This window comes from Pocillopora damicornis, chromosome 1, assembly GCF_964200805.1.
Source record: "Pocillopora damicornis chromosome 1, jaPocDami1.2, whole genome shotgun sequence".
Lineage (NCBI taxonomy): Eukaryota > Metazoa > Cnidaria > Anthozoa > Scleractinia > Pocilloporidae > Pocillopora > Pocillopora damicornis.
In genome coordinates, this window is record NC_142670.1 from 16106450 (window position 1) to 16133790 (window position 27341).

Sequence of the window (27341 nt, forward strand, 5' to 3'; positions counted from 1 at the left end):
ATATAGCTCTAGACAGAAATTATCAGGCATACAACCTTATCTAAAAGCCAAATTGGACAGGCCAACGACTAGAATTTCTTCCTCGCGAAGTTTTACACAGTTAAGACCTTACCTTAAGGAAAGAACGATGGCCCCTTTTCGCAGATACCGCCGAATATACTCGTACCTTCGCACAGAATTTTCGCGGGATAAGTTCCCGCGCTTACCTGATGATTGGGACTACTGTCTATTTTATACTGAAAGAGCTCCTCAGTATGGACGCCAGAGAAGTATTATCAAAATATCTACCCAATCGTTTCAAGTGTTAAATGATACTCTTGTATCTCCCGAACATACTGCAGTCGAAATCTCTCTTGAAAACAAGGTCCTTACCGAGCGGCTCACCGGCTTCCATGTTGACTTAGGGTCAAAGGTCTGATCAGTGAAATATAAGTTGGCTAACACAATTTAATTTTGGTACTGTCGTGACAGAACAGATAATCGCTCTTTGCGTCACAAACCAATAAATCTGTAGATCACGAACAAAACATGCTGGGTACAATAACTGTTACTTGATAGTCATGTCACGCACTACAACCAGGCTATCCTCAAATGCCATGACACACTACGGCTTAGCTAAGCCGTTCTTGTCGCTGAATCATTCTACAATTATGAAAATTGCCATTCACGCCATGAATGCGTAGTTATCTCCAAAGAGAAAATTGTGCAAAAGAGTCCTAAATTTACGTAGCTCTCCTAACGCGCAAGCCGCGCGGATCCTCGCGCCTGTTTACATTTTAATTGTTAACGTCAATTAATTTCACGCTCGAAGCCAAACACCTCGCTTTCACTTGCTAATTGAGCCCTCTCGCTTTACTTTGACAAGCCTATGGATCATTTTACGCATCCCTGGTGAGAATTCTTTTCTTGAGCAAAGCTCGTCATGTTATAGCACAATTTAAGACCAGTTTACAAATTAAACAAAGTCAAGGTCAGTTAATGTATTGGGTATATCATTTCAAGAACTTGTCAATCCAGTCTTTATACAGCTTGGTGAGTTGAACTTGGTCATTTATAAACCACAAAGTTCACATCACAAAATGTGATAAATAGCATTGTAAGTTTGTAATAATGATGATGATAATGACTATGATTATTACTAGCTGACCTGTTTCATGATGTTGCCAATTATCTTCTTGGCTTGTTTATCAGCTGAGGGTAGTGACACAGCTGACCCTGAATCTGTTGCCACCTTTTTGTAGACATCTCTATCTGAGTCAGACAAGTTCCTCCACTTTTCTCCGATGGTGCAAAGACCTTTGCACTTCCACCAGTTTGTTCTGTGGAATAAAAGGACATGATGCATTTTTCAACTTAAAAGGTAAGATGTAAAGCACAAATTTAGCTAGATCAAGAATGGCTACCTTTGTGGAGAAACTCCCTTGTGAAAGCATTAAAGCCACTTTGTTTCCTCACTAGTTTCTTTTCTGTCCTCTTGTGTCCATCAAGCACTCTGGAACCACTACTACACTTCGCATTGTGGTTGTTTATCCAGTGCTGACCAGAAAAAAAGTAATGTTTCACACTAAAAGAAAAAACCAAGAAAAGTAAAATTCTAACTGGTTTACCAGTTTGACAAACAAGAAAACTTTGAACTAACTGTCACTGACAACACACATGCAGTCACAGGTACTTTAGGGCTGACACTCAAAAAGTGAACTTTGAAACACTTTATGATGATAAATTCATATTATCAACTCAGTAAATAAAACAGAATTTTCTTGCTATATTTCCCCACAAATGCAGCACCACAGGTTCTTTAGATACTTTCTCTCTTTATTCAATTGGAAAAATATATTTTCCAGTTACTTTATGACATTGATATGACTTAAAACAGTTAGATGACATTGTACAGTAGCTAAAAAGGCTATTGAAAAAAGGAAACTGTTATTATATGCTCTAATCTGCAAAGTCTGGGAGGAGAGGTCTGTGCATGCAGTCCCATAAAATTAAAGTTCTGAGCTTCTTCAAGATCTCTAAAAGTATTTCTTTTTGTATCTCTATTGTGTGGTACAAATACCACATCAATTTTGTCTATCTTAAAATACTGAAAAAGATGCAAAATAACAAATAAAAACAAATTGAAAGATAGAGAGACACAGAGAGAGGAGAGGGAGAGAGAGGAAAAAAATAGCGATAGCTAATGCATAAAAAACATGTAAATCTAAAGCACCCCAATGACTTTTGTTTCATTTGCTAGTTGCTGGCTCGAATAACATTTGAAAGTTATCAGAAGTCAACTGTGAATATGACCTTCTGCATTAACATCCTAGTATGTAATACCTTATTCAAAACACTTAGTTCAATCGGATTTTACTGTATTAATATATAAGACAAAACTTATGTAGGAAACACATAAGGTGCAAAGAAAGGGAAATACTAAAGCATGGCCTGACCAAAAACCCCCTTAACACAAACTAAAACCAATATGTACACCTGAAAACAAACTAAAAGGATCCAAAGTCATCTTAAACCGTTTGAAACCATCTAAAACCATATAAACCCATCTTAAATCATTTGACCCATGTAAAATAATTTGGCAACCATCTTGAATCTACTAAAACCATTCAGAACCATCTTAAACTATCTGGAACCATTTATAACCTTCTTAAAACATCTAGAATGATGTGGAACCATTTGAAACCATCTGGAGGCATCTGCATCCATCTACAACCAACTCAAGCCATCTACAACCAACTCAAACCATCTACAACCACCTCAAACCATCTGCAACTAACTCAAACCATCCACAACCAACTAAAACTATCTAAAGCCATGTACAAGCAACTGAAACCATCTTAAAACCATCCTAGGGGCCTGTTTACATGAAGGTTGGGGGACTCCACCTAGGTGAGGTAACCTGCCTATCCATATAATCTCTTACTTTATCTTGATCATGTTTATATGATAGGCAGGGTGACCTGCTTAGGAGAATGTCTCCCAACAGGGATGGCAATTTGCCATGTAAAAATCCCAAGGTGGGTCAATGTATCTTGCTGTGGTGCTAGAGTTCCTGAGGTTGTAAGATTGTACATTAACACAAGTTATTTCTCAACCACAGGTAGGCAGGTTACCTCAACTTCCAAGGGTCCCCCACCTTTATGTAACCAGGCCCTAAACCATCTTAAACCATCTTAAACAATCTACAAGCAAACCATCTTAAACCATCTAAAACTACCTCAGTGCAACCATCTAAAACCACCTTTGCACAACCAACTAAAACTACCTAATTGCAACCATCTAAAAACCACCTCAGTACAACCATCTAAAAACCACCTCAGTACAACCACCTAAAACTATCTTAGTACAAACATCTAAAGACCACCTCAGTACAACCACCTAAAACTACCTCAGTACAACCATCTAAAACCACCTCAGTACAACCACCTAAAACTACCTCAGTGCAACCATCTAAAACCACCAAAAATCAAAGAAATATTATCTTAGCTCGAGATGGAGATAGTAGGCTGGTTTAAGAGGCCAGCTGTAGATGAATGATTCAGACTATCATTGTGCTCGACAAATAGGAGTTACAAAGGCCATCATTGTTCCTATAATTTCCTTACGGAAAACTAAATTACAGTCGATCTCATTTTTCAATTGACAACTTGAGTCAAAGAGCACAAAATTGCACAAATGTATCAACAAATGTCTAACAATGGCACCCAGTTAATTACATTTTCATGTGAAGTAAGAGAACTTTCATTCAGTACAAGAAAGCGGTACGAAACGTGTGAAGTGGTCCCAAAAATTGAAATTGATTACAGAGGTCTCCAGAGGAGCAAACTATCAATGCGTTACTCAGAGAACTCTCTTAGTCGATCGTAGGTAGTTTTAGATGGTTTTCACAGGAAAAAATGGCAGATTCCCATATTGGTAATTAAATGGGATATTAATGGGTTTCTAAAATAATCCCAAGAAAAACCCAAACATTGCCTAAATTGGGAATGTGAGACTGTTCCCAATGTCCATCTTGTTGGGTATTGTAGATTCCCATTTTTGGGTATTCTACAATATCCCAGAATCGGAAATCGCCTTCAAAAATGGGATTTTCATGGGAAACAAAAAGGGAATTTATAGCAATTTCCACTTTCCAAATTGGGAATTCAAATTGTTTTGTTGGGTTATTTGAAAATTACCAATTAAAACCCAAGCATAACTTGAAATGGGAATTCAAAATATATTAGTCCCAATTTCTACAATTGTTTGGGATTATTGAATTCCCAATTTTTTAATATTTTCAGCTCTTCCACCATTGGGAGCTCTGATTTTTATCAAATAGGCCTTCCTTGGAACTGAAGCTATACCAACAGTAGTAATTTATAATTGTAAGATAAACCTTCCTTAAACAAAAGATTTCGCATCAAACTTCTCACATATTACATTGCTAATAATAGCTGAGACAAGCTAATTCAATATATATAAGAATTCCAGTATGTTTGAGGATGGTTTTTAGTACATATTGATTTGTCTACAAGGTAAGGATGAAACCCTCTCTGTGTAAGCCAAGAAGTAATGTAACTCCAACTTTCCATTTTATTAGGACAATGCTGCACAAAGCAGATATGTTGCCATTAAAAGTATTACAATAAAACAATATATTTTATAACAATGCAATAATAAGTAGCTTATATATATATAATTGGCTTTCTGCATCAACTAGTGTTGAAAAAACATCATGAGGGCTGTCAAATGCTAAGTATAACTAGGCCAGTGATGTGAAGTCAGTTGACAATAAAACAATACAAATTTTACAACTATAGTCTTGAAGTTTATTATAAATCTGAATACATGATCAATAGTGGAGTCCTAAATTTGCTATCAGAAACATTTGAGAAATCTGGCATGCTTAAGGATCAATGACCTGCCAACTGACTCCATACCACACAAAGCAGTTATCCAAAGATAGATGTTGAAAGATCTGGAGCTGGCTGAACATGGTGTGTATTACTAAAGCCAGCTATAATTCAACTTTGTCAAGATGTAGAAATCAACTCAATGTATTCCTTACATATCACTATACTTTGGTTCAAGTGCATGCACAAAAATGAATGATATATAAGGTTAATTAATATGTGCAATATTATTGCAATATGTTTTAACACAACATTATAGGCAAATACTCAAACGTACCTGCCAGTTAAGATTTCTGGTCTGCAATGCAGCTTACTCTTAAAAATGAATCAACTTCAAGTTTATGTCAATGTTAATTTGAAAGTGTACTTTTCCTGGACCACCATCGATCAGTGGTACATTAATGTACCTAGGGTTAATATTCAACTTTAACAACAAACAGCTGGGCTCAAAATAGTAGGCTGCCAATGACTAAGCCAAAATGCAGACAAAATTTCAGAGCTATGACAAGTAAAGTAACCCTGAAGCATCAAATTAAACTGATCTTTGATTTTTTTTCTTTTCTCCTTGCCATAAATATGGATTCATTCTTTGGCAGTGTTTCAAAATATAACTGGTGGGTGATTTTTTTCCATCTTCCATAAACAAAAAGACAAGGGAAAATGCCAGACAGCTGTTTTTCTACTTTAAGCCCAATAACCTGTGAAAACTATATCAATGGTGCATGCACAAGTAATTTCAATCTACAAGAACTACAAATGAAACTTCTGTTAGGGTACCAACTGTTTTCCCTGGGTAATTTTTGGTGAAATACAATGCAACCTCATCTGCTTTCCCATAAATAAAATATGTTCCACTGTTTGTATCAGCATGGAAATGGGTATCTATAACCAAGTCTTTACCAGTGCCATCACTTACAATTAAGACTGACTTTTTATGGCAAATAAAAACAGAAAAATGTTGCCCTCTTTGCAGGGAAAACTGAGTAAGATTAAAACCCAAAGTGCATGAAAAAGGATCAGTTGAAGGCGATAACTAAACAGGTTTCGTTTCTGAAATGTGCATATGTTTCTCTAGGCTTGTTTCATATATTTCCCCCACATCATGAACATCAAGAAGTATGCCCGGTTTATCAACATATCTATCATATATACTATTCCCTTCAGAAATCGCTCCTGCTACAGCAGAATGCCACTTATTACAAAGCCTTCCATGATGTAGCAGTAACAGCTTACAAGATTTTGATGCCAATTCAGCAAGAAATATAGAGATAATCGTACATGCACTACTTCCTCTTCTTCCTCCTAGTTTTCCTTGGCTTAACTGTTCCTTGGTAGTCCAAATAAGAACTAAAAAGAAAAGTCCTATTTCAGCCACTCTTTTATATCTGATACAATGTCCTTATCAGAAGACACGGTTACATCGCTGAATGTCAAATTGGCCAAGTTGCAATTTTCTAACTCATTAACAACTACATATTCCTTGTCAATAAATGCTTGAGCAAGAAGCTTTAATTTGTTACTTATGGCTTAGATTTCCCTCTGACCCCAGCAACTTTAAGATAACCGCAAGCTGGTAGGATCTGGGTGTGTAGTTTTACATCTTTCATTTTTGTTTCTTCAAATACTGCCATTGTGATGACTTCAACACTTTTAACTGAGAGTTTATTGCACGAACTCTGATCCACTGAAAACAACAATGCAAGAAACAACCGGAACTTAATCTCTCGCTATAGAAAAATTAAACTTATCAAAAGAAATAAAACAAAAATTATGTCATTGTGTAGTTCCAGAAAATCTTCATACTCCCCCTACAGAAGGGATTGGAAATTCCTGGGAGGGGTGGGGGGTTGGGGTGGGGTGCTCAAAGTCCAAAAAATTTAAAGAAATGTATCAAGTTTAATTGGACTTTCCAGAGGGGTGGGGGTTCTTGTAAAAGAATCCCTTTTGTGGGGGAGGTATGAATATTTTATGGAACTACACATTACCCTTTAAATTTATAATTGACGACTACCATTTGTGCCTGATCCTTCTTCAGAGTTATCCTCAGCATTGCTTGACCTGGAATCTTCAGTGTCACTCTGATTATCTGACTTGTGATCACTTTTGTGCCTTTTCATCTGTGAGCACAGCGGGCTCCCTTCACCTTCACTTGTACTGTCGCTTGACTTCCTTTTATCCTAAATAGATGTGTTCAATATAGTACATGTGAGAGAACAACTCTGCACATAAACACACAAAAAAATGTATGCTGTTAAGGGTAGCTTCCTCTTTTCTAAATAAGTTAATATGGAGGGGGGTCCTTTGTTTAAACATACTTCCTCATAATTGTATCTGAGGGTGACCATCCTCCTTCTTTCATTGAGCACTGACATTGTATGTGACCAGATACCCTCTGCAATTAAACACATGATGGAAGTTTGAAACATTGTAATAATAAATTTGTTAGAAGCGAAAACAACTTATCTACATGTAGCTACAGTGTACCTTCTCCAAAGTTAACTTCTTCAATTGATAATGAATTGGCCAGTCGCTTCACTAACTTGTCTAGTCCTTTTCTTCCCTCTGGATCTCTTCTAAATGTTGGAATACTATTACCAGGAAACACATTTTCTGTGGCCCTACGGATGCGTGTTCGTCTAATGAATAAAAAAAAAGTTAGTAGGATGTAGCTTTAAAACAGTAATAAATGCAGCAGTATTAATTCTTGAGGCAAGGAGTATTGGATGATATTTAGCAGTGTCAAAATACCCTAGAAAGAGCAAGAAGATAAATAGTCTTAAAAATACCACCACATACAAGCTTCAAGTACCATGATTTCCATGTGCAAATGAACAGATATTGAACATCTATTGGTCTGATTTGACCCAACACTAAGCAAATGCCTGTTGTTATTATCTTCACAGTCGGAGACTAAACGCCTTGCAAAATATTTTTTCTTCACATTTCACTGAAAACATTCATTTTCTATGACAGTGATACTATAGTTACATCATGCTTACACTGTTAGGTAAATTGACTTTGTAGCAGGATCAAGAGATCTGATATCTGGAAGGGTTAGTTTTCCTTTTTGTCTGCCATCCAGCTGTTTACCCGCCACAGAAGTACAAGCATTTACAGATCCTCTTTTAGTGACTAGTAAAAAAGAAGAAAGAAAAAAAAAGAGAAAGGAGAGAACCATGTGAGGACATCGACAATGCAAGCTACATATAATACAAGCATGAAATTCAGTTACTAGTAGAAACCCATGCCATGAGAAAAATAAAGAAAACGTTTTAAAATTACTCTGGAATAATCACTTTCAGAGCGGGAAAAGCCACGTGACACCATGAAGCCCGCGAGAACTTCACTGACAGATGTATTGGAAACTGAAAAGAAAGCATTTCTCCCAGTTAATCCTTTGTGATCAAATGCTAAATTTTTCGCCTAGTGGGGCTAAAGAAGCTTACGGATTATAAATGTTTCACAGAAACCATTTTTCTCCCTGTGTCTGCCTCACAGTAAGCTTAATCTAAAATATTTAAGCTCAATTGTACTAACCTAGTTTCTAAACAGATGAAGAAAACTTTTCTTTCTTCCCAATAGTGTTAAGGCCAAGCCCTTCCATCGAGTTGTCGTTTAGAATGCGTTGGGAGAGTAAAGTAGTTCCGGTTATTTCCTCTTCCACAAATCTCTTGGCAATGCTCTCATCGTTGAAGTAGCTCATGACCCACCCCTTGACTTCCTCGCACGTCCACTCTGAAGTTTTGAAAAAACACTGCTGTCAATCGGGAATTACAGAAGAGAATCATTTTGCATTAATTTCGAAATTGAAAACTAAACGACAACTTACCAGAGACATTTATATCTGAAACAATAACATCATCACTTTTTCCTTCCAGCAAACTGGCGGGAAAGGGAAGCTGTTCTGGTCTAACTTTTTGTTTCTGTGTATATCTTCGTAGGCTGTCGTTTTCACTTGATGCATCATCAGTGTCTCCACTTTCAGGGCTGTCCATTTGGGATGAGAAACAATCGTCGGGAGAGGAAAGTCTTGGTGTTAGAAAAGCACGAGAACGACTCTCACTGTGTTCGCCCAGCATTTCCTCTAACTGAATGCTAAAAAAAGCGCGCGAGAATGCTTTTTGTAATATATTACCTCTCTTGAGTGGCTAATTTCCCCGCCTCTGTTCTTTGGACGTTTCTTATTGGTGGCGTTTAGTCATGTTTTCGGTAATTTACATCTCCGCTGATATTTCCACCGTCGGTTCAATTTCAATAAGGCGGATGAGCGCGCACGATCGAGTGTTACAGGAAAAAGTTCTGTGCATAATTCGAAATGTTGCTCATGCATCATTCGAAAGGCAAGGGAAACCCTCTTTTAACTTAAGAGGCAATCAAGGAAAACTCGAGATTTGACAAATTATGGCGTTTTGCGTGGATACAACCTGGGAAATTTGTATTTGTATCTGCGAGGATTCCCAGCCAGAGCATGTTCATTATGCTTGCAACGATTGCAACGGCATGCCTGTCTCAAGAGCGACCGCATTCAGACATCGTAAGCGTGAACATAGCAGTTCAAGGAAATATAGGCTTGCACGAAGAGGAAATAGAAGGCCTTGAGGAGTCATCATCTAGTAAAGTTTTACAAGCCGTGGACCAAGATCAAGAGATGTTTGAGTACTCAGACACGTTCGTGGATAGTCTCGATTCTGGTACTCCTGAAGAAAACGAATCGAATGAATTACACGTTCATGCAGGTGATGTAGACCCAACCAGAACAATAACTGAGCAAATAATAGATGTAATTCTTGATGCTCTACAATTGCAGCTTGAACTAAAATTGTCAAACATTGGATTTGATCATATCTTGGACTGGGGAAAGAAACTATTCATGATGGGATTTAGTGAGCAGTATCAACATTTGTGGCCAAAATGTTGAAAAGATGCAGAGGTACTTTTGCATTCTGTCAGCTACAGGGATGCTAAAAAGTACATAATTTGCCTTGCTGAGAGCCACAGATGTCACTTCGGTTTAATGTCATCCGAAGATAATTTATGTCCTCACTGTAACAAAAAGGGAACTATTCCTTACTACTATCTTGGCTTAGGTCCTAAGATTAACCTCTGGGCAAGTGATCCTATGTTTTGCCAAAAAATGCTGTCACACTGGTTTGAAAAGGATCATTGGTCTAGACAAGAAAATCAAGATGGTTGGGGTTTCACAGGCAAAAGTGAGATATGGGATGGAAGACGTTTCTCAGAGCTTCAGTGGTTTTGGAATCCTGAGGAAGAGTGGCAATTACCTGCCAAATGTGATAATTGTGGTGGGTTGTCTCAGTCCAAGATATCAATTCTTCTCCTGATGGAAGTGATGGACAAAAGCTGGTAACCTGTTATCCAGAAAGCAACAGGAGATCCAAGAAACTTAACGTACATTCTTCATTGGGATGGATTTCAGCCATTTGATGGTAAATACAATCATGGCTCTGGAGCTATTGAAGTTCAGATAGCTAATATGTCCAAGGAAGACAGAAAAAGACAATCTGAGATATTTGTTGTCGGTTTTGTGCCTGTGTATTTGCTGCCAGAAAGAAGGCCGATAGCTCTGGATCCATTTTTGTCGCCTCTTTTTGACGAAATTGAAGATGGATTTATCAATGGCATCGCAGTTGATAATTATAGCTTTACATTGCCAAACTTCCCTTCTGGGCCTGCAAAATTAAGGCATCTTATTTTGTGTGTTACTGGGGACCATGTTGCTATTTGTGAGGTTTGTAAGGGAATTTTCTGTGGAAAAAACCCTTGTCGACGCTACAAATGTGGAAGTATCTTGGACCCTGGTAGTAATCACTATTACTATGGAAATTACCAAAAATCAACAAGGTATCCATGGCCAAAAAGAAACATTCATGATGAAGTTGAAACATTGCAATTAATTGAACAGGAAGAAAGAAGAACTGTAGCTCAGGAAATGGCAAAAGAATCAGGATTTACTGGTTTGTCTGTGCTTCATCGTCTCCATGCATTATATGGTTTTGATTACCGCAAACACTGTGTTTTTGATGTTATGCACACGGTTGCTCTTGGAGTTGTAAGAAATAACCTTAATTTCCTTCCATCTAATCAACTTTTGGATCAGAAAGTACTTCAAGAAAGACTATTTAAAGTGCCCTGGACTGCAGAATTTCTTTCTTCTCGATATCCGAGCAGGCTTTCAAGAATAGGGTACTGGAAAGCTAGAGACTTTCAAAAGTTTGCATTCCACATCTCGGAAGTAGTTTTGGGAGGCCTTGTTTCGGAAGAACATTTTGAAACCTGGGAATGTTTAGCGAGAATTGTTGAGTATCTGTATTGTCAGGGAAGAAATGGCTGGACCATTGACTCCACAGCAATTTTTCACGAAACTGTTTTAAGATATAATATTCTACTTGAAGAAAGCCAGGGATTAACTTACTGTCATGCTGTCAATCATAACCTGACACACATTAAAGAGGATGTGATAAACTTTGGTCCTCCAGATAACTTTTGGTGCTACAACTTTGAGCGTGCAGTTGGTCGCTATATTGCAATATCAACCAACTTCAAAAATATTGAAATAACTTTTGCGAGGGCAGAGTTGCGTAGAGAAGTTCTTAAGGTGTGTTCTTCCTTGAAAGCGCAAGGAAACTCTTCTGCAGAAACTGTTTCTTATCCAAAGGAGGCACACTATGGATCTCTTGCTGAATTGGAAAATGCCAAACAGCATTTCAGTGATGAAGCAAATCACCTGGCCAAAATTAACCGTATACTAGTTGGAGCATTAAAACCTGTTCATTTGTTTGAAGAAGTGCAAAGGAATTTCATCCTTGCTCAATTTGGCCAGGATCAAGGTATAACAGGTGAAAGCTTTAGTGATGTGGCACAAGAATGTCGTAGTATCTATTTCACCAGTGTTAATGGCAACAAAGGAATGCTTTATAGATTAGGTGAAAACATAATTGTTTCTGCTGAAGATGGCAATGAATGTGTTTTAACTATTACTCAGCTGCTAAGGACAAACGTAAGCCACGAATATCATTTATTTGTTGTTGGAGATTGCTTCCAGGCAGTGATCTATAACTTTAAAAAGCAACTCCACCAATGGAGCAAGAGAGCCTTAGTAAGGCCATCAAGTACTGAAAAGATTGTCCATACTTCTAAAATCCAGCAGAAGGTTATTCTTTTTCCAGATCCAGAAAATCTTAATGATCCAAGCATTTACATTTGTATCGACTTTCAGAGACAGTGCTTTCCACTCTCCAGTGTTATTGTTCCCTGTTATCCTGAAGTGGGTGATATGTTACTCACAAAGGGTGATGACCCAGACCCATGGAGAGCAGTGGTGTTAGCAGTTCAGGAAAGGACTCAAACTGTCCAGGTGCAGTTTTATATACCCCATCCTCGTTGGGGTAGGCAGTCAGGTCTCTGGGTTCGTGAAGGTACACGCCCTCAGCAAGTACACTTCAAAAGTATACTTGGCAGATCTGCAGGAAATTGGCAGAGTAATGGACGAATGTTTAAAGAACTCTAAGGGACATTGCTGCTGTTTCCTTGAAAGGATTCATGTTCAGGCAATCAGTCATCATCTTGATACGGGTATTAACTTTTAATAACTGATGATAAGAATGCAGATCTGGGTAAATACGTTTTATAGTTTACACAGCAAAAAATGTATAGGCAAATGACTTGACCATGATTTTGATATGCCCAAGACATTCTTCAATAATTCAAAGTCAACATATCATTTTTCAGGGTTTTAAATTTCAAACAATGTTATAATTTGGAACTCTCTTGATTTTTATGTCATAGTCAAGTCAAGTCAAGTCAAGTTCCAAATATGCAAACACATTGTAATTGCCATGCATTTTTGTACACGTATTGATGCAATTCCCAGCTGTTGGACATAAACCTGAAAGAAGTTTCCACCAATTTTCTAAAGTCTGCAACACTATTCCCAATGTTGGGTTTTAAAAATGGGAAATTTATTGAAATTCTTGTGTAATACCCAGGATTGGGGTTTCAGTTTGGGAAATAGTCTTAAAAGTCCCACTAAATTCCCAAGATTGGTACACTGCTTTTCAAGTAATAACCAATATTGGGTTTTACATTGGGAGTTTCTTTATTATTCCCAATTTTGGGAATTTGTACTTTTTCCTGTAACAAAATCCTAACTAATTCCCAATCTTGGCATATACTTTCCCACGTAATACCCAATGCTGGGTTTTTACTTTGGGAATTTCATGCAAATTCCCATGTAATACCCGTTATTGGGATTTAACTTTGGGAATTTCTTAGAAATTCCCAATTTGGGAATCAGATATTTTTTCCTGTGTTAATTACGTGGTTTAAGATGGTTTGTCTGTTTTTAGGTGGTTTCAGGTAGTTTAAAATGCTTTTAGGTGGCTTAAGATCGTTTTTGTGGTTTCTCGTCGTTCCATGTTATTTCTATTTAGATGGAGAGAAAGTACAACACATGCTTCATTTAATTTCTTTCGACATCAAACGGCTTTCACATCATTTGTGAAAGGCTATAACTATGGACAACGCAGAATTAGGACTAAACTGGCCGGCGAAAACCTTACACTGTAACTTCACATAAAGCCTGTGTGTAATAAAATTAGAAAAATGCTCGAAAGATGTCCTCAGATCGCAATTAAATCAACGTGGTTTGTAACAGAGTAGGTCAAAAGATCACAAAAATTGAATTACAGTAACTTCAAACGGCCTGAAACTCTTAACAACATACATACATGAAATTTAGTACAGGAAATTAATTATCCTGGTGCCTGGGATAAAATGAGTGTTAATCAAGGCCGTGAGAGCTTAAACTACCTTCACTTGGTCTTCCGAAATGCCGACTCTTGTGGCACATGCACGAATTTTGTCGCACATCGCTTTCTTGGTGGAAGTCATTCCCTCGTTGAAAAACGTGCTCAGCACTTCCTTTTGTTCTTCCGAATAAACTAATCGGGACTGCCTTTCCACTGTAAAGTAAAAAGGTCAGACGTGCAATAACCTAATGATCCACGTTGTGCAGGGATACAAAGACCAAGCAGTGGGGTCAGCGAAGCGTGCTGAGCAGGGCACTAATATTTAATCCCATACGTCACAGGTTCACGATAGGTAAATAGGCCCTACTTTGACCGCTTGTATGCGTTAATTTGATACTAATTAAATCCGCATGTAAGCGGTTAATTATGAGCGAATCGGGTGCTTTAAGAGCGCGATATATCCTGGGCACTAAGTGGTTGGCTCAACTTGGTTACAAAGCGGAAATGAATTGGGCTAAAACCGGAAGTTGAGAATCACTTATCTTTGTGATACGTTCTAGCAGACAAACAAACAAACAGACCGTACAGCTTTCTGAAAAACGTTTACGAAATTCTGCGAAACCCAAAATATAGGAAACTCATGAAGGTTAGTTGTTTTAAGTTTTGTAAGTTGTCAATTAGTTGCGAAATTTATTCTCCTCAGAGCAGGATTTCGCCTGTCCAGAGGTAAAACCGAGAGAAAACTGAAACAAGGTTTTAACAGCTGAAAAACTTTTTCTGGTGGCATGGTCCATCGAATAAATGCCACGATTACAGTAAACCTGGTGTGAAATGCTTGCGTGGCACAAAACTTTTTAACCTGACTTTGTTTACCCGGATATTGAATTTATGAACGACTCGTCACAATATCGCGACATTGATATCTGTTGTAATTAAGCCTGTCTCATTATTGGCCATCTGGCGCAAACAGCGCCCTCTTTTCTTCTAATTCTGGTCATCAGATGCTCACTGGCTAACCATTTCAAAATATCCGGAAGCGATAGGTAATAGTTTTCTGTCTCAAAAGCTGACCATTTTTGAAGTCCTGAGTCATCATTCTTTCGTTTAAAATAATTGTAAAAATTACCTTTAAAGCGAGGGAAACCTCAAAACAAATATTAGTTTGGTGAGATAGAATAATTGAAACGGGAAAAATTTTTACCCTAAACGGATTGAGGTCGGCAGAGGATTAAGAAGATTGACTCGAACTGCAAATGGAAGACTTGATTATAAAAAAAGTTATTGATCAAATTATTCACAACGGGTTTACCTTAAAGTGCATGGCGGCGAAAAATGAATACTCGCGAATTCATTACAACGCAACTTCCTTACTGATTGTGATGTTAAGTGCTCATGAAATTAAGGTTTATCCCCTTAACGGCTAGTGGACCAAGGATACATGCAAAACTAGCACTGCCCGTGTTTCACTCTGTTTGGGGCGATCTTCTTAAGCTGTCTTTCAGCTGTAGCCTACGCATGCCTCGCTCTCCTTGTCGACAAAGAATCTCAGCCGTTAAGTCACCCTGTGTAGTGCAATCAGTAAACATTTTAACAATTCATGACGTAATTATAGGTAAAGTAATTTGTAATTTTTTGTGTATAAATTTAGTTCCATGATCAACATTTATGTCTTCCCTTTAGAAGCAGCCTCGCTGTTTTTAAATGCTTCTAAAAAAAATTACGTTATTTTGAGTTTATTCATAGGTTTTTTTCTCCTTTTTGAATTTTTTTCTACTCATGTTTCGTGCCGTAGACGTGTGGAGATTTTACATAAATGATGAGCGTAAATACGCGTGGCTTCGAGTTTAATCATAAAGCTTTAAGATTATCATCCCAACTGTGTCAACTACAAATTGCGCGAATAGGCTAAAGGGTTATTAACCGGCCTAATTTGTGGCTTAATCGACTGTTTCAACTCGAAACTGTCCGACTTTACCCGTTCGATCAAAAACACTTGTAATCTGACAGGCCAATTGGGACAGTTAGGCTGCCAATGAAAATTAAGCACTTAACACCATCAACTACCTAGTAAACGCTAACCGATCAAAACGAAGAAACGCTCTTTCGTGAGCAGGTGGAGAGGTCCACATTGAAACAAACATGGGTGGAATTAACTGGCCCGATAACTGTTATTCAGTGTCTATAAAAATGGTAAGTGCTCTTACAAGAAATTTTCTATAACTGAGTTTCTTGAATTTTGTTAATGACCCCATGAATTGGTAATCAGACTTCGCGTCGCACAATTTAGGCGTAAAGGTCCTCGTAATTTCAAATTAGCCTCAAGATACGTGCTCCTCTCAGTTCTACTACCATTACTTATTATTATAGTCCACTTACCATTTATAATTTATAGTTTATTACAATGTGCGAGAACTTTCATTTTAAAAGGCGTCAGCTCTTACATTACAAAGTGCTACCAGTACTATTACAAAATGCGTCTGCCTTTTTTATCACAGAGTGCTATGAGTATTAGTATGAAATGCAACAGCTTTTTTACATCAAAGTGCGAAAGTCAAGTTTTATTACAAAGTGCGTTAGTTTTTTTATTAAAAAGTGCGACGTCAAGTGTTATTTCAAGTGCGCTTGATATCTTAGTGCGACGATCGCACAAAGTACGAAGGAACAAACCAAAGGCTTTGGACTTTCCTCACTGCATTCACATTTTTTTCCCTCTATATTCAGTTCCTATTTTTAATCAGGTAGGTATACCACCTGGTATATTTTGTTAGAGCATTCTCTTCAACTTTTAAGTTCGTTTAAACTGTTTCAAATATCATCTGTTGTCTATTTTGGATTGGAGACATACACATTGCCTTTAATTCGTATCATCGAAGAAGAAGAAGAAGGAAAATACATTAACCCAGATTTTTATATCCACCCAAGATATTATCTTATGAAATGTGGCATACTTGTGAGAGCGTGGTACAGTGTTAAAGTAAACAATCCAGATAATACTCTAAGACTTTCCCAATAAAAATAATACATTCATTGTCTCTTGCCAGTCACCAATTTTTTTTCCCTTTATACTTATATTTGGCATATAGTTTTCATCTCATGCAATTAAGTTTTACTTCTTAGAAGCTTTAGAAAGAGATGCAGTCTTGTGATTTTTATATTCGTCTGTTTGTTGAACGTGGATTTTTTATCACACAAGAATAGGCTCCGCGATATAGCTAATTAGGCTGCAAAACGGTCACTTATCACAATTGTCTCACTCAGTATTTCCTTTTTTTGAGTTTTTTTGGCTCCCCATATCTTACAGAAGAAGCCATCTGCCGAGGTTGCATTTATTGACAAAGAATCGAACTAAAAATGTTCGCTTCCCAATTCTTGCGCTGCTATTTCGGCAAAGAGAACGCCTTCCTTCCCTAGATAGGGTAGGAACTATTTCTGTGGTAATGTCCTGCGCTTCAAAGTTATGAATAACGGCATTTCCGATACAAACTGAATCTAGTAATCATGTTATATCACTGTTTGTTCGCCATTTTCCATGTGTTTGTTTTGAGTCTTCATTAAAATGGTGGGGAAATGGGAAAGTGGGAATTGGCTCATATTTGAAAGATCAGCAGGAGACGGGTTCAAGTTGCCGTCGATTGCATCCCTACCATTTGAGACAGTCCTCGCGCATATTGATAGTGGTCGGAAATGGTGATTGCAGCCAACAAACAACAACAACTCTTTAAGAATCTTGGATCGCAAATTATTTTTGGGTTTTCATGATAAATTGTATGTGGAAACAGCGATCTGATCAGTATTTATATTTGTTTTTCCGATTACAACAGTTTTCCAATAATGATTTATTAAAAAAAATTACTTTTCAAAATATGTTCTAGGATTTCAATATCCCTTATCAGATTTCAAGAAAGTAAGCAAGATTTGAATAGTACGTGTTTTCTCAACAAGCGGAAGACTGGTTTAAGTTAGAATCGATAACAAATCGATACTAGCACTATCGATTGAGGTTTTGCGGTAGCGATTTCCAACTAGTTATCACAAACGATCGGTGGTGTCACAGACGATTGTCATCGTTACAATGGCTGTATTTTGAAAATGACACAAGCCATAAAGGTTTTATACTATCGACTGATAATTAAACCTATGACTGATATTTGGTTATCGATCTGCCTCGGAACACCAGTGATTTATAATTAGCGATTTTAATTGGAGTCTTATGACGACGTTTGGCGCAATAACCCAAACCATTGAGGTCCACCACTAACGACTGACCATTTTTGAACGGAAGCTAAATTGATTTACGATCACGATTTGTTGTTAGCTCAAGCGATTGATATTTTGGCACTAAAGATTGAGTTTTATTCCTAGCGATTGACATTTTTGGCACAAACGGCTCCCCATATATACTGAATCTCGTTCAGCGATGGCTATCTTATCCGACTTAATATTTACTCACCGGACCGAAGCTAATTTTGTGTATCCCATCCGTTGATCTCTAGAAATGAAAATACTTTACCATCTACTCATCAAACAGATAAAGTCATATTCGTAAATCAGTATCGACCCGGGAGGGAATGATCCAGGAAAATGTTCATTTAAGTGTGGCAATGCGATTCTATCTTAAAATTCCCCCAAGTCAAAAATATTAAAATGTCTTCGTTCAGTTCGATCAGAGGTTTTATGAGATTTTAATGGTGTTCATCGCCAAAGGTTATAGAGTCAGAAAACTTAGGAAAGAAAACGGCCAATAGTTGAGTCTTTAACAAGCCAAGACAGCTTCTTTCCCTCTCCGTTCATTTCGAAACACTCAATAACATCATCATCTTTTAAGAACAAATCGTAGCCACCTGTCAAACTTCTAAACGTAGCGAAGTCTATAAGAGTGCAAAAACTGAAATAGGGAATACAAACACACGCTTATTAAAAATTAACTCGTAGAAGTAAGACAAAACTAGCCTGAGATACGTGTTACAGACCCTAAGATACGATAGAAAAACGGAGGTACAAGCTAACATTAGTAGGCCCCTATGGATTGTGCCAGTAAAAGTAGCATATTATGCTACTATCATTGCCAAATCATGCTCAAAATTATGCTGGTTTTTGGAAAATTACCGGTAGGCTACCTTTTACCTCTTCGTATGACGTTGGTCAAACTTTGAGGTTTTGGTATGGAAGGAAAACCCTCTCACCCGTTCGATTCTGCGACAATTAGGTTTGCTTCTTTCCCCAAAGTCGTGCTATTTTTTGCTGATCGAATATCTGAGGATGAGTACATAGGTCAATATTTTTTCTTAATTAAATGGAGTACTGAAGATAATTCAAAATGGCGTGTATCGTCATGCCTTAACACTTCTTTAAAAGAAAATTTGCTTAAATTATATTTTTATCATATTCTGCAGTTATTAAGCTTTCTTTTGAGGTATGGTTTGCTATGATTTTAATGAAATTAGCGAGCGTACGAATTTTTTCCTGAAGGACAGCCACGAAGGTGTAAACCAAAACTGCCCACACAATCCGAGAAGACAAATCTATCGGTGCAAATCAACAATGTCAAGGTCCATGCGCTTAGTCGGTGGATAGGGATGACCGCGGGCTCATTTGCGAACACCGACGGCTAATCGGAGAAAATATCAAATGTTTCCTCATAGTTTTGATCCTCACAAATAAATTTTAAAACAAGTTAAGAACTACAAGATCTGTTATCTGTAACTGAAATCATCCCGCCGTACATTTGATCAACTTCATGAACCAATGAAAGTGCGTGTGTATTTTATCTATTTACAAACATAGAGATAATTGTATAGATTATGAAATGTCTAGATGACGTCTGGTTAGATATAGATAGATAGACAGATAGCAAGAAAGATAGACATAGGAATTTTTCTAGTTCTACCTTCGCTATTGCAATAACGCCATCCATTCCCCTGATATCCAGGGAAACATATGCAGACATATGAACCAATTGTGTTAACACACCGAGCGTTTTAATGGCATGAATATAATCCCGTTTGACACTCGTTCACATCTATAAAAGGATCAGTACATGCCCGACTTAATCACTCGCAAAAACAATCTTTCTAGAGAAATTAGTGTCTTTCTTATTGTGAGTGTGCGTTTGTGCACTTTTCTTACAGCAGTGAACGGAAGCAGCTAAGTTATTGTGTTAGCTTGGCTAACATTCCACCTGAATTTCTATCGAGGTGTCAGGAGTTTTTCCTCATAGGCATCGCTTAGTTGCCAAGGGCAGAACAGCAGCAGTTTTTGTTCCATGTGGAAAGAGGGTAATGGAATAGTATTTGGTAGAGTCAATATTTCAGTAGGTGAAGCTTAGGGTCTATATGCAATTAATTTTTGCAGCTAAACGCAGAAAAATCAATGAATTCCATTTGAAGACAGCCGTCATTGTGGACAGGTAGCTGGTGAATACAGGAATTGAAGAGCGTGTTGAAATGTGGTCTTACAGTAAATGGGAGCATTGAATTCAGCGAATAGTGATAGGAGTTAAACATTTTCGTCGGCCTGGTTCTTAAACATGTAATTTATATTCCACATCTTACCTGAACAATACCAACCGTTCCCTTGAAATCCACGCTCACATTCACAGTCGTACGAGCCGATTGGCGTTTGAAGCGCAAGAATATGATCCCGTTATACACTCGTTTGTATCTGTCGAGGTTAGATTTAAATTTCATTTCATTTTTCTAATGATTGAGTCCAACCTAATCGCCCTAACTGACGATTTCTACGAATTTCAGTCAAATTCGTCAAAGCGAAATCAGCCCGGCAGATTTGACGATTTTGACGAATTTTCGCCATCTCGCCATTTCATGTAGCCATTTCCGTTACTGCACGCATTTCTAGACATATCTTTAAAAACGAAGTCAGAAAACAAGAGATAACAGCCAGATTCGAAATAATGACTATATATACTTTTACCCCAATCATACCAAATTGAAGCTCAAACATGTTTAAAAGATGTTTTGTTAAACGCGGTTTTGAATTTGTTTTCTTAATTATAGAAGCTGCCTAAAACCAATTGTGTCGACTTCAAATATACAAGTTAGAGACGATTTGAAACCAATGGGAAATTCAGTTTTTCAGTGTTTCTGATTTTCCTTTAGTTAAACCCGTTTTAACTTTACATGTTTGGCTGGCAGGAATGGGGACAAATAGCCAAAATCTGAGGAAACGAGTCTACATCGTAACGTATGTTAACCTATTGTAGTGTAGTACTACTCAAATTTGACTGGCTGTAAAAGTATTTATATATATACCTGAGCATTTGTATAGACCATCTCCTGAATATCCATGCACACATTCACAATCGTAAGAGCCTTGTGTATTAATGCATCTTGATTTGAATGACAGGAATATGATCCAAGTTGACACTCGTTTATGTCTGTTCAAGACAAAATCGATGTAATATAGTATCTAGCTACATTGAATTAAAAAATCCCGTTTCCCCTTTCTCTCTCTTTGTCCATCGCGTTCTTTCCTATTTCACTCGGAATGCTGTTTTCTTTTGTGTTGTTTTTTTCTTTTTTTTTTAAGGAAAAGAAAAGAAAGTTTACCTCGTGTTTTATATGGCATGGTTGGATTTCCCGTAAATAAAAACAAGACGAGTACCTTCATTTTCAAATTAACTATGTCTTTGTTTGTTTCTTTTCTTTATTTTTAGCTGTCGGTACCTTTTTTTACTGTTTTGTTGTTATCTTGTTTGACTGTTTCTTGTTTTGTTAATGATTTGTGTTGGTTTTGTTGTTGTTGTTGATGTTTTTCCTTTTTTTGTCTCCTCCTACTCAAGCACCCCTGATTTGGAGATGACCGGGAAGGAGTCAGATACTTTCATTGAAAGCGTTTTTGGCAGCCTATATAAGAAATGCCGCCTCATCAGTTTGAACGTGGTTTTGCCCAAAGTAGCCGCTCAGTATGACCGGGCTCTCTGATCAGGTTTTAGGAGTTATCATTAAAAGAGGGGCATCTATTGATGAAAGGCTCTCTCAGCTCATTGTTTCTTGTCTGTGACGACGGCTGTAGAATACAGTAGTGTGATGCTTTTTTGCATGATTTATTTCAAAATTACCAGCACATGTGGCACGACCATCCCCCAAATATCCGGATAAACATCTAAATTCTTAGGAGCCTTGTGTGTTCACGCACTGAGCTTGTGCATGACAGGAATGAGACTGGAATGCAAACGACCTTAGATTGAGAACAGTGAAGGCTTCGTCGTTCATTCTTATATCTGGGCGAGTGGCGTGAAGGGGGGGGGGGTGACGTGTCATCAGCTGATTGGCGATATCAAACACACGTAAAAAAGTACGAAATTTTTTCACCTGTGTTGTCACGGCTTTTCTCAACGCTGGAAATCCTCGTATAACACAGTAGTTTGTATGATAAATAAAATTTGTTAATTTTTCATCGGCATAACGATTGGAAAACGATAAACCTTTATGTAAAGGCATGTTGCCTCTCATATCGGCTAGAAAACATTTCAACCCAGATATTCTCAAAGGGTATTTATGCTGCTTGAACTAGTGTTTACTATTACTCAAAATGTGCCCATTGTATTCATTCCAACCGCCACACCAAGAACTCGTGTTGAAAACTTGTCAAAGCCCTTACTTTTACTTTATCTTACCATTCCGGGGAGATGGAAAACTTAGACTCATTTCCCATAACATTTCCCTACTTAGCACCCCAAAAAAGTGGTAGTGAAGTACGCGAAGTCTAGACAGTCTCCCTCTTCGAAGGTATATCCAGTGGGGCATACACAAGTAAAGGAACCATAGCTGTTCACGCAAGTCGCACCTGCTGGACAGGAGTCAGCGAAATATTGGCACTCATGAAAAGAGATAATAATAACAGCAATGATCATAATAATAGTAACTCTAGTTTAGGTAACCTCATGTTGACGAGAAGGCAAGATACTAATCAAAAGCAATGCATCTATGTACAATAACTAAATATGAATATGAAATCGATCCTCGCAGTTATGAACACTACTTAAGTAGCAGTAGTAGTAGTAGTGATAATAAGGTCTGAAAAGAAAAATTCACGCCTGTATGGGATTTGAACTCATGACCTCTCCGATACCGGTGCAGCGCTTTACAGCCCGCACAGGCCTGAATTTTTTTCAGGCTTTATTTCTACTACTACTTAAGTTCTGTTCATAACTGCGAGGGTCGCCTCCATATTCGCTTCTTCAGCCGCAGTTCACATATATGATTTTCAATAAGTATATATGTTTAACATATTTGGACGAAAAGTAATTCTGATCAATATATCAAAAAATATACCGTGTTTGCACAATATTACTTTCCTTCGAGCAAAAAAAGTAACACTAGATCTTTTTGTAACCCCATTTATACCAGTTTTCTTGTTTTCTTGATTGAGGGCTAAGACTCAAGAACCCACCGAGATATAGCAAGGGGCTTTTGGTCCAGTGAACACCAACCTTTCTTACAAGTGAATCCGTGGCATTCGGTACAATTTACGTCATTCCGAGTAAACTCGTTAAGGAAACCATGAGTGTGAACACAGTCTTGGTTGTGCAAATTGTTTGGTTGTCGTTCTGCCCAGTAATGGAAGTCTAAAGTGGTCTTATCGCTCCAAACGAACGAACCTTCGGTGGAATTATCAGACATACCTAGCCACGATTGAGCACTACCGTGTAGACTTTGAACAAATACGTTTTCTTCTTGGCTGTGTATGCTGGGAAGATTTGCGTCCAAGGAAGCACATGTCTCCTGACTACTTTCCCACGAGTCACAAGAGAAGACTTTTCTATAGCAATACCCATTGTAATACGTCCAATCGTCCTGACATATGTCTTCTAAAATGAAGTGAATAAAATTAGATGAATACTATGACTGTGCTGATTTACTTGAAGGCTGCCTCTGTTTTTCTTTCGTATATCCACACGCATTAAAAATTTGGTCAGTCCGGGCCATAACCATTTCTGGATACTTGATGACGTCACCAACATGAATGTCGTAGTTGGACATCGAGGAAACTCAATCATTACTTTATTCGAGCCCTAGCGACGTAGTTCCCTACCCATATCCCATGAAACCTTGCAAAATTACAGAAGACAAGCAATTACACACAACAAGCAAAGAACTGATGGTGATCGCGATGACGTGAAGGAAAAATTCAGATGAAAAGTCGGGTGGAGGTCCATGTTGCGAAGGGCTCGATCGAGGAATAACCTCTATTTAGTTGAGGTTTTCAGGTATGCAACATTTTTTTTTGATTCCTAAAAAAAATATTTTAAAAAACTAGAATAAATTTGCGTCAAAATTGTCAAAATTCCAATCGAGTGCACGAGGTTTTTGCTCGAGTGCACAAATGTTGAAAGTCTGTTAGTGTGCAAACTACCAGACGGATTCCTTTGTTCAGATCCATCGGAGTATCGTGTAAACCATAAATTTTAACCATACGTTGTGGCCGGCCAATTTAAAGTGAAAGGACAATTATTTATCGGACCTTTGTAAGCCTACATTGTGAATTTCAGATCAAGCCAACAGCATGGATGAACACATTCAGTATCTCGAGACACTTTGTCGTCTTTGTGGTAAAAATCTGCCACGGACCTGGGTCAGTGCTATAAACAAAGTATATTTTAAATCGGAGCTCTGGATGAAATTTCAAATCAATGTCGATCTTGACATCAGAGAGATTCATTCAGCCAAGGCGAATGCACACTAAAAGATAATTTCAGGAAACCACGGATCTAACACATAAATGTGATTATCTAGTGAGTAAGTTCTCCTTCGGGCAAACATAAAACAAAGAGGTATTCGTTCACTGAGCTCTCACATCTTCTGGTATCGTATCCGGGAAATGTGCCATAAGAGCGGCATGAAGATGAAAATAAAGAAATCACATTGGTGGAAAGCCTTGCCGAAGTGTCTCTATTACAGCATTCCGGAAACAAAGGTTGGAGTTTAACTACACGAACTGATGAGAGTGAAATTTTCGTCTAAAACCATAAGGGACTTGTCTGTAATTGTGAAACTCGTTTAGAAACACCGCTCGTGCTTTCACATTTTGCAGTGATTACCTAAACAAACTTTCTATACAGGGTGTTCAAATCAGAGGGTAATTGTGAAGGACATATTATTGCTGACTAAAAGCTGTAGGACCGAATTTGTAGTGTTCTGAGACCTAGATTCTCCCGCGAATCCATCAATAGCGCGCAAAATACCTTGTATGATTCTCTTGCATTGAATTCGATCATGTGTATTCGTCTTAATATAGATTGTGACTACTTGATTTTATTTTATCCCACTCATGTATTTATTGGCGATTATTTTCCAGGTATCATAATTTCAAGATCAAAGTTCCACGTGGAACACCGCTTGTTATTCAAAGTGAAGACGACAACACGTATGACTCGCATGCACTGGCTTGCCTTCTTCCACGAGAAATGGAACGCATTCCAGAGGCTCTACGAGAATTCCAGATTTTCAGCAGATCGCAGAGAAAGACCTACACTTTAGGAGATGTCAAAGGGCAGCAGATCGGCATGGTTCAGCACTTTCTAAACATACAGCTGCATTCTTTGCTTCGATGTGGCAAAATAACCAGGAATTGAAGGGTAAGTTACTGTTTTCTTGCTTTACTGTAACTTTTTCGTAAAGACTTGATGGACTGAAATTGATAATGTCTATTTAAAATCGGAGAGAAGCAAGATATTGTCTTTCCTCGACCTATACTGGAGAGAAATGAAATTTTCCCGATTCCGCGATCTCACACCTCACTCGTCCCAATTGTTATCAATGCGCGTTATTTGGTTCAACCTTATTCAATTGGTTTTCTTGTAACCCAAAATAGGGAAATCAACGGAGAACGGACAGTAACATCGAGGCCAAGCTCTACCCTGAAGTTCTCCAGATACAAACAGGCTGGCGGAGGAGCTTTTATTCCTGTGACGCTCGTGGTGGAAGGACCACAGTGTTACAAAGGATTTGTGCTAGAAAGAATCCGCTTTACTCTTCTAGAATGCAAGAATGTCGAGGACATGCATGTTGAATGTTTGAAATAAACGAATATTTTTAAAGGTATCTTACGTCCAGTCCTTATTAGCGAATTTTTTTTCAGCTTACTACCGCATTACAACATGGCCGCCACAAAAAAAAAATCAGCTTCTTCTTGTTTCCAGCACCTCTCGGCCAAATTTGCTTTGTTTTGGTTTTGATCTCACCCAATCGCAAAGCTCGAAACCGATATCCAGAAATGGTTATGGCCCGAACTGGTTTAAAAGACGTAGTTTGATGCTACTCTGGTTTACAGATTTAATGAATGTAACGGAAGAAGTTACAATTCATAGACCCAACGTTTCGACACTCCTGTCTAGTACCTTCATCAGGGGTGCTCTAAACGCTGCAACAAGAGGTCCTTTTATATGGTTACTAATTAGCGGCCTTTTTTTCTGACGAGGTGTAAATAGGCGTCAGGAAGCAAACCGCCATCGTCACGATTTAAAGGAGCGTGGGCGGAGTTAATATGCCAAGCCTTTAAACAAAGGCGCTGGTGGTAACGCCGATTAGTGGTGATAATTTTAGAATTATCCCACCCAATTGAATGGTTAGTTAGGCATGTATGCTCCAATAAAGCTGAATTTTCCTTTTTGCAAAGGAAAACCGCGTTTTGGTGCTCTTTTAACCGTGTACCAAATTGACGTTTGGTCTGTCCGATGTATTCGTTGTCACAGTCATTGCAAGGAATAGAATAAATGGCGTCGGTTCGCTGTTCTTTCGTGACAGGATCCTCAGGTTTTGCGAAAATATGCCCCAAAGTCTGAAAAGGTTTTTGAGCAACTTTAACGCCTTTGTTTGGAGGCTTGGCATATTAATTCTGCCCACGCTCCTTTAAATCGTGACGAGGGCGGTTTGCTTCCTGACGTTGGGTTTATGAATTGTAACTTCTTCGGTTACATTCATTAAATCTGTAAAGCAGAGTAGCATCAAACTATGTCTGATTGTCCACCTGGTTGCCGAGTGAGCTTTAATATATTTTGGTTTAAAAGACTTTGCCAATAAAATGAATTACATGTTCATGTTTTAAGGAGTGCAGCTATCGTCGAAAGACTTTTAAAAGCCACTGACTTGAAATTAGATGCTGAGCTTCTGAGCGGAAATCGCGTTAGTGGAGGCACAACAGCTAACTATCTCTTTTAGACGAACTAAACTATTTGAACAGGAAAAAGCACTAGTTACGAGATGGATATACCTTTAAATTGCTTACATAGGAACAATCCGTTCGTTGGTGACGCGGTGGAAATCAGTTGCAGATTTGTTATCTACGTGCTCGCTATATCATCGCCTTAACTAAACATCCCTGCTCCCTGATAAACTTAAATGAAAGCCAGAAAGGGCGAATAGGTCGAGGTCAGCTTTCAGGTTTAAGCTTATCTGTGAAAGTTACACAAGTTTAACAAGGATCGAATCATTTTTATAGCTTTTCAAAGAAGAAATACCATTAAAAAAGCACAAAATAAAGGACAACCTCGTAATTAAATAAATAAAGGGGTTAAGTATCTAAAGAAACTGTGGCGCTGCGTCGGTGGAAGAGTAGAGCAGGTAACGTAATGTTAACTACTGAGTTGAAAACGTGCATTGACCATCGTAAAGGGTAAAAAAAGCTGACGTTTGGAGCGTTAGCCCTACGTCAGAGCGAT

General features: G+C 38.1%; 1 protein-coding gene, 1 long non-coding RNA gene and 1 pseudogene across 2 annotated transcripts; 1 reads left to right on the top strand and 2 right to left on the bottom strand.

Annotated features, from left to right (window-relative positions):
• Positions 1-1167: 1167 nt before the first annotated feature.
• On the bottom strand, positions 1168-14406 carry LOC149052318 (uncharacterized). The gene is made up of 3 exons (XM_089208120.1): positions 13725-14406; positions 1404-1536; positions 1168-1319 (listed from the first exon to the last, which is right to left on the bottom strand). Exons 1-3 carry the CDS (start codon positions 13803-13805, stop codon positions 1168-1170), a joined length of 366 nt encoding a protein of 121 aa, XP_089064246.1. The 5' UTR covers positions 13806-14406.
• Positions 14407-19352: 4946 nt separating this feature from the next.
• The window catches only part of LOC149052319 (uncharacterized), a 32368-nt pseudogene continuing 24379 nt past the window's right edge, over positions 19353-27341 (bottom strand).
• On the top strand, positions 23970-25913 carry LOC149052320 (uncharacterized). The gene is made up of 3 exons (XR_016187134.1): positions 23970-24598; positions 24980-25259; positions 25496-25913. It is a non-coding gene; the product is annotated as an uncharacterized LOC149052320 (long non-coding RNA).